The sequence below is a fragment of the Drosophila subpulchrella genome, chromosome 2L (assembly GCF_014743375.2).
Source record: "Drosophila subpulchrella strain 33 F10 #4 breed RU33 chromosome 2L, RU_Dsub_v1.1 Primary Assembly, whole genome shotgun sequence".
Taxonomy (NCBI): domain Eukaryota; kingdom Metazoa; phylum Arthropoda; class Insecta; order Diptera; family Drosophilidae; genus Drosophila; species Drosophila subpulchrella.
In genome coordinates this window covers 4,521,022-4,529,794 of record NC_050610.1, presented here as the reverse complement: position 1 = coordinate 4,529,794, position 8,773 = coordinate 4,521,022, and the positions used below count along the sequence as shown (strand labels likewise).

Genomic DNA, 8,773 nt, shown 5'->3' with positions numbered 1-8,773 from the left:
TTCAACAAAATACATTTTATTGTTTCTCATTGAGAAATTCGATATATATGGTTACAAATCGTTCATGTTGCACACTGAATATCTATAACTAAATTGAAGTGAATTAATTGTGGCCTTTTTATGTTCATGCTGACAACGCAATTCAAAACTATTTGTTTTTTTTCAGCTCCTGTCGCTTTAATGAGAGTTGAGTTCAATTAGTTTTCAAGTGTTTTCACAGTGACAAATATAATTAGCTAATTGCAATAACAGAAAATACCCGAATAATAATATTTGCATTCCAAAATTAACAATGCAATGCAGTTTTGTGTCCGTTATCGCTGTTAAATGTTATTATCGGCCGTAATTTCGTTAAGTATTACATTTGATAATTACGCGGGCACCGTCTTTTTATTTTTATTGTTACATAAATATTTACGCTAGGCATAAAAATTAGCATTAAATATAGTTATAGTTTAGTTTACTGTATGCCAGATGGGAAACCACTTCTGAATAAATGCAAAAAGTTGAAATGTTTCAGAAACATTTCAGAGTTTGATAACCAAAGAGTGAATTTCGGAAGGGTGAAGCGTTAACATAAACTAATTATTCTATAAATTGTACAGTACAGCGGTAATCCCATCTCCCATTTTTCGGCTTTACACAAGTATTTATGCTTAACTATGAATTCGGTTTATGTACAAGATGTTCTTTTAAAACCCGCCACCACTTAATTATCATGATTCGACCAAAGGCTGTCCCAAACGCCGATGCTGCTCCAAGTGGCTGGCGTGCAGTTCGCTATAATTGATATGCAGAGTGGATAAATTCGAGCAGGAATCCCGGCAGCTGTTGCTGATGCCGATGCCAATGTGGCGGCCACCAATAAGCCATCGCACGACGGAACTGGCCACCATGGCCAGGAGGAGGACCAGTCGACTGCTCCGCCTGCTGCCACTCGTCCGGATGCCTCTGCTCTTCTGCATCGCCGCGGGGCTTTCGTCTATGGGGGACACACCACACCAGAACAGAACAGAACCGAACAGAACAGGAAGACAAACAGAAAGTGTGGCTATATCAGATATACATCGGGTGGAATCCGGACCGCTCTTACCATTGATGACATTGACCACCACGCTGGCCGCTTCCGCTGTGGTCGGCATGCACGTATAGTTCCCAGAGTCCAGCAGCTGAGCATTGGCGATGCGTAATCTGGAAAACATGGAAACCAAAGCACAGATAAGCTTAAGGCAAACGTGCAGCTTAATTGCGTCAACTTTGTCCCCTCCCCGATTAAATCAACTTCATCGATCAAAGCTCGGCATACCAGCCATGAAGCAGCTGGAAAACTCGCACCTGATGGCACGTTAAATCTCCTACGGCATTCCAGCTGGCAAACTGGGCGGAATTTCCAACACTTAAGTGTTTAACGCTCAATCGCGTGTTGAATCATTATAAAATAGACGGAGTTTTCCTATATTTATCACAAAATTAATGTTGCTTGCAGAGACCGAAAATAACAGCTGTTTTATAAATTTTATCATTTAGCAGTTATATATTGATCAAAAATATTTAAATGCTGCCAACTAAAATTATTAATGCTCATTTTTTTAAACTATACATGAATTTATAAAAATATTAAAGCGCGAATTCTTTAGAACAAGGTGGATTAAATTGATTATAATAACACATTCGTTAATGATAACCGTCTAAAACCACACATAAATTATTGTGACTAGCGCACTAATTTATAAGTTTTCTTGTACTTGTAGCGTTACGAAGAGCTGAAACCAAAAAAAAAAAAACGCGAATTCTTTAGATCAAGAGGATCGAGGCAAATTCCAACATACGAGATCTCTGTGTGATGACAAATCAAAGTTGATTAATAACGATTAAAAAATGATTTTTTAAGTAAAAGTTATAACTGTTACGGTCCCTGTTTTTTTTTTTTTAAGTAATTCCATTTTTAATCTTGACAAAGTTTAAAAAAGTCAAGAAGGTATTAAAAAATAATCATAATTAATTTTTATAATTTGTTTTACACATTTTAAATTAGTTTACTTTCTTCGTCACCATAACTAAACAATTTCTCATAACAAATGTTATTTTATTTTATTTTTCTTGTACTTGCAGTCTTATTTTCTCGCACTGTAGGTATCCAACGCACTATTGTTTGCCCCCAATGCTTACCTGCTCTGCAGTTTCTCCGCCAGCGTGGACTCCATGGAGATGCGCTGCAAATCGATGGCCGCGTCATTCGGATGGGCCACGAAGGGTGTCAGTATGTAGGGGCCGCGGTACCAGTAAATTGGCCCAATATCCTGGGCAGAAGTCGCCGGCTGCTTCACGAGGCACGTGAGTGTTACGCTGCTGCCCACTTTGACGTACAAGTCCGTCGGTCCGGCAATAATCGCCTTGGCATCTGGCGGCGTTACTGCGATTCGCCGTGGAACGGAATGAAACGAGCCCGAAATTGATTAATAGCATTTCTAGGGGCTCCGACACCCTCCAGGCCCCAATTATGAGGTCGGTTGGTGCGTGCATCTAATCATGCGTCCTGCAATCGCAGATTTCAATGGGCCTCAATTGATTGGGTTGGGTAGGGGGAGTACGATTGGAATGGGTTGAGTTCGGATCAGTAGAATTGGGGGGATTGAATTGCCGGCAATTCCAGGAGGGCCAACATGCACACCGCCCTCTGACGAACGTGTGCATGCTCAACCGGAATACCTTGAAGGTACAAAAGCAGGAGCCTGGATTTCGACTGATAATGAGCAGCTACTGGGTAAACTAAGGCCGTGTAGTCCTTTCAGCTGCATGGGAGCCCTCTGTTATTAGCTTGAACAAGTTCTGACTTTAATACGAACACGAAATTCAATAGAAGGCTAACGTATAAAAGCCAAGACTTGCTCTGGATTTTGCTTGAAAAGCCTAAAGTGAATTAATGTGTGTTTCAAATTTATGCAGGCTAAATAAATCGATTCAAGCTGAATTGACTTATCGAAGGTAATTATTTACGTATAACTATCCTATGAATACGTGCGTAAAATAAGAGGACTAACTCTCGATGTTATATATGTGATTGATATAGAGCTTTTAAATGATTGCATGAAATTCAGTAGTGTTACCGTTTGAATCTCTCTCAATAATTGAAAATGGTATAAATTCCAAGCTCATATGTTATGTATCGACAATATAAAAGCAATAGGTATAATTGTAATTAGGTAAGATATCAAAACATGACCCAATGCTTGTGTAATCCAAAAAATCTATCGCGATTGACCAACATTTTAAACACTTTTAATTTTACATACAAACCCCAGGAAGTTGTAAAACCTGTTCAATGTTTGTCGATTCAAATTTTCATTCTTTGGCGAGCAACAAATTTTATAGTTTTTCACAGTAGCAAACGCTTTTCCCCCGATCGTGTGAAAGGAAAAAGACCAAAATTAATGAAAGAACTAACACATAAAAATTTGTTGGTCTTTTTGATGGCCTTGGCTTTGGGGCAACTTGCCCCGACTGCCCGCCAAATCATTGACCCATTGTTTGTCGATGAAGCTGTTGGTTTTGGCTGGTAGTCTCGCATTTTACACACATTTTAAGTGTTGTTAGCCGGTTGTTATTGTGAGCCAGTCGGTGGGCCATTGGTCGATGGTCGATGGCCGATGTATTAGGAGCCCCGAATGCGGACGTGCCATTAAATGTTGTTCCCGCATACGTATATGTTTGTACGTGTGGCTTTTCTAATATTGGCGCTGGGATCCCGGTCCTTGGGAGGAGGGATAAGCCCGCCAGCTGCCGCAGACAGAGACAAATGTGAGGGGGGGGGGGAGGTATCCAAACCAATCCCCCCCAGCCTCCTGTTGCCACTACCACTTGCCCGTTATAGGCACTGAAAATTGGTTTAATGTTTTTTCCGTGCGTCGACCGTTTTTGGCCAACACAGCAGGCAGTCAACAAAGTCAAATGTTGACGTTGTTAATGATGTGCGGGGTAGAGCAGAAGGTCGGTTCTCCACACGACCCTACCAGAATGGGGGGCAGTGGGGCATGAAAGCGGATTTCAGATTTCGGGCACCAAACAACTGAGCAGCCCGAGCACACATTGCAGTGGATTCGGCGGCGAGCGAGCGATTCAGTTAGTTAGTTAACTTGGCATTAGTGGATCCCATTGACACCCTCGTAGATAGCGTCTTAAATGCCTCTGCCACAGCCTCTGAGATTGAAAATTCGAAGAATAAACACGCGTAAGTGGTTACTATTTTGTACAAGGGTCGACGGGTAGGGTAAATATATCCTTTGATGGCTTAGGAGCAAAACTTTTAGGCTCTTAAACGAGTTCTTAAATTCAAGAGAAAAATCAATTTATTTATGGAAATTATAATATGTGTTCAAAGAATTTTTAAGTCCAATTAGTTATAGCCAATTATTGGCAATCAAAATATAATATAAATTGTGAATCGCCTTGTAAGTGATATCATCTCTGTTGTTCCATTGTTAAGACCAAGGGGTTGGTCCCTAAAATCACCAATAAATAATGTTTATGCCGTTGAAACTCATTACAATCACAACCTTCTTCGTTGTACTACATTTCAGACATCTTAATAAATTTCATGGGAATAAATTTGGCTTGATTCCGGCATAAATCAGTAAAAAATATTTCCTTTGGCTCTTCACGTGATTCGCGTGGCGACAGCGCAAATATTTTTATCACGATCTCATCGCAGTCAAGCGTTTCGGGGGGTGCAAATCATTAGCATAAATTCCTTAACTTGGCAGCGCCTTTTCCCAGGGAACAACATGGCTGTCGGCTTCCTGTCGCCGGTGAACTCAGCGCTCGAAAAGGAGCACGGCGAAGGATTACTACATCCGCAGTGCAGTTCCCTGGCGGGCAGGATGTTTTCCAGCTCCTGGTTGCAGGCTAGCAACTGCGGAAGCTGAAACGCTGATACGACTTCGGCTTTTGATGAGATTTACACCCTTTGACTCCAGTTCGTTATTAACTGGGGCATGCAGCTTGCCGGTGGCAGGCAATTTGTTGCTGCCACTCTTTTGGCCTTCATCAGCGGGGATTACACACCCATTTAAGCAGGATTTTTAAGGGATGCCTACTTAAAGAAACTGACTATGCACGCTCTTTTAATTTTGTGTAGGCATCTGATTTTTAATTCCTAATTATAAATAGTTCCAAAATAGTGATTAACAATGCAAAATAATACCATACCAAAATAATACCATGAGAGCAAATAGTTATTTTATTAATTGATATTAGTATTAATAGTTCCTAAATACTTATTAACAATACAAAATGATACCATCGTAATGCTATACCAAAATAATACTAAATAGTACTATGAGAACAAATAGTTATTTGTTTGTTAGATATTAGTTTAATAGTTTCTAAAAAGTGATTAAAAATACAAAATGATATTATAATAATACCATAATAGTACTATACCAAAAAAGTTCCCTGAGAGCTAATAGTTATTTTGCTTTCTAGGTAGATTTTCCGGTCTTTGCTCCGAAAACATTACAAGAAAACATTGAACTAGAAACTAAACCAATCACTGCCAAAGTAGCAAACTCCGCCCGATTATTTCAATTAACTTTCACGCTGGTCAAACAAACTTTGTGACGACGACAAACGAGGAGACTAACTGCGGGGGACGTCGGGCGTTCCGGGGATTCCCGCCATGGAGAATACTTCCTTGCTCGCTTGGCTGCCCTGGCACGGCGAAAAAGTTTCAAATCAATTTTACGTACATGAATGAAACATGAACGTGCATGCTTTGTGAAGCAATTTATAGCAACACACAGCCACAAACAAACAGGGTATCCGAATCCTACCCCCCGTCATCCCGACAACCCAACATCCCAACATCCCGACTTTCCTCGGATCGCAGGCGGAAATCCATTGTAGAAAACTTGTGAAATGGCAGAACAATGAGACAAAAAAAGGGGTTGGTGGTTCCCCTCAAGGCAGGGGCGTACCCCCCAGAAACCCCCTCTAACACCCCCGGCCAGCTCTCTAGTGTGTATTACAACAGCCAGCATATGAATTTAGTATTGAATTTAAATGCAAATTGCGTTTGCATGCAAAGCGTGTAGAAAAATAGACAGGCTGGCGAGAAGGGGCGTAGGTGGGTAGGGGTCGTGATGGGGCAGGGGGCTGGCAGGTGCCAACAGTTGTTATTCCGCAGTCTGACCCACAGAGCTTCCACTTCACCTTTACAACCTAACCCTCTAACACTTGCAAATGCCTGCCTCTATGCATACTAAAAACAGGAATATTTGATCAATTTATTTGTGGTTATTTTTACTTAAACGAGTCTCTGGGTCTTTGACTCTTCTCTGCGAGTCCTATTTTTAGATTTTAAGACCAGAACGCTTCGTACAAATATTTGAAGATCTGGGTTGACTTAATATTACACCTCAAAAACTTAACAGCCTCTACTGTTTTACAATTCTTGGAAAATTCAAAATTCAATAGTTTTCAAATATACTTTTATAAAAATTGCCTATAGGCATAAGTCGAAGGCTTAGCTTTCCTGTCCTAAAAACAGATATTTCATTACTAACTTCAATTTGTACGTTATAAGATTTTAATAACTGTTTTTAAAATTAAACATTAAGTCCTATCTTAAAAACAGATCTTTCTTTGCTACACAGAGAGTAATATTCAAGTACATTGTTCGTGAATTGAGAACATTCGTTCTTAAAAACCGTGTAAGTACATTTATGTATCAATGTTAAAATTAGTTTATTTAAAAAAATTTTATAGGTATGTATACTCCTGACTGGACTAATAGTTATTTGTTGAGATATACAATTTAAATACCGCCAATTCAACTTGGTTCGAGCAAAATGAAAACATTTTCAACCTCAAAAATGTCGTTCTATTTTTAAGAACTCAGATGAGAACGTCAGAATTTTCTCTGTTTAACTTTAATTTGTACTTTATAAGATTTAAATCGCTATTCTTAAAATTAAACATTAATGAGGTTTTTAAATTTTGTGCTTTATTTTTGTCTAAGTAAACTTGAAGGAAATTACCCACTTCTATAAAAAAAGTACTTTAGGCTCATCAGGTCTTAAAAGGAAAAATAAAGTATTACGAATTGTAAAGTTTCCTATTCCTATTATATTTCCACAAAGTGAGTGAGTCTTGTATTCAGCAAGTCAAATCCCATTTCCTGCCCTTGCTTAACCGGCAAGTGATATTCCACTGATGGCAAAAAGCCCTAGATGGCAGGGATAAACCATTATGACGTACGGCAGAGCCATTGCCATGTTACCAAGGAGGAACTTTTGCCGCACCCATAGCACTGCCAGTAGATCTGGCCGTACCCTCAGAAACTGGCAAAGTTTACGGCCAATTTACGAAGCCCTTCGCCGGAGTGAAATGCAGAGTGTATAAAAAGTTGCCATTGCAGGTCGTGCGAATGCGTATGCATCTGTTGAGGATGGGATTGGGCTGGGGATTGCTGCGGAGGAGGAGCAGGAGGAGGATCATGGAGCCAGGACTTAAGGGGAAATGGAGCGGGCGGGACTGCTGCCTTACTCACCTATGACATTCAGGCGGAATGCCATCGAAATCTTTGGCTCCGTATTCACTTGGCATTCGTAGATGCCGCTGTCACGTGGCTGGGCATATTTCACATGCAATGTCCAATCCTTGGAGTCGGCGGTCCGCACCACCTGCTCGGGGTTAGAGGGAGATGGACGCAGAGAGCGGAAAAGAGACAGAGAGAGAGAGAGAGACATGGTGCGGGTGAAACAGGTTGCCAAGATAAATCGGTCCTGGGGTGTGCGTTTGGACCGAGTCCTTGGCAAATTTAATCAATGCATACAAGTTGCTTGGCCCGAATTGCATACGCAATTAAGCTGACTTTGCTTACGAGCCCGGCGGACATTTAATAAGCTGCCCAGGCCAAGGGGGCAGATTGCGAAGGGGGCCAGGTGGGTTCGGGGACCATAACTTTGGCCCAGATTACGTATACGCACCTTGAAACGCTCATCAGATGTGTAGGTCAAAATGCCTGCAGTCAGAATGTGCAAATCGCGTTTTCTTATCCAGGATACCTGCAATGAAATCAGAAAAAAGGGACACCAAATGCTGTTAGTGCCAGTGCTTAAGTCAATTTTAAAAATTGCCTCCGGTCCTGCCACTTGGCTGCTTAGGAACTCGTTCGCAGAGAGCTCCGAGCCCCAAGTATAGATACGAAAATTTAATAAACCAAGCGGCAAAATGAACTAAGCAGCCAGCTCTCAAACCTGCTGAAGGTTATTGCGAATACAGTGGGCCCTGGCGAAAAAACATAAAAAACACTCTAAAGGATTTCTGAAAAAATGCCTTTCCTTTTTGGGAAATTTAATCGGATACGAAATTAAACTGAAATCATAATGCAGAAGACAATCAAATTGGGCTGTGGCACTAGCACACTCTGGTTTCAAAATGTAACGATCTCAACTCAAAGCACATTCCACCGTATCTGAAACAAAGTACATTTTGTTACATTCAGCCAGCGCGAAAAGCACAAGGAAAACGAGCAGATGGGTAGGAAAAATGGAGACAAGTGCGTGCCCAAAATGTCAGCGGCTTAAAGTTGCCGAAAGCCCCGCAAAATACCAGGCGAATTGAAAGGAAGGCTGGCGCTACTGCAGCAGGCAAAAAGTAATCTCCCAGACGGCCGCGGGCAAACAAAACTTTTTTGGGCCCCAAAAGACTCAGGAAAAAAACAGAAGAGGGTAGAGTGAGGAAAACCAGGCAAAATATAAACGAAACTAAAAGT

General features: G+C 41.0%; 1 protein-coding gene across 2 annotated transcripts in view; it reads right to left on the bottom strand.

The window, feature by feature from the left end:
* The window catches only part of LOC119548405 (fibroblast growth factor receptor homolog 2), a 46,895-nt gene continuing 38,122 nt past the window's right edge, over window positions 1-8,773 (bottom strand). For both annotated transcript variants that reach the window (XM_037855641.1, XM_037855642.1), the window contains exons 4-8: window positions 7,986-8,063; window positions 7,547-7,679; window positions 2,170-2,413; window positions 1,094-1,191; window positions 1-982 (exon numbers count right to left, since the gene is read on the bottom strand). In XM_037855641.1, the coding sequence (XP_037711569.1) occupies window positions 717-982; window positions 1,094-1,191; window positions 2,170-2,413; window positions 7,547-7,679; window positions 7,986-8,063 (819 nt within the window). In that variant the 3' untranslated portion in view covers window positions 1-716. The remainder of the gene's footprint in view (window positions 983-1,093; window positions 1,192-2,169; window positions 2,414-7,546; window positions 7,680-7,985; window positions 8,064-8,773) is intronic.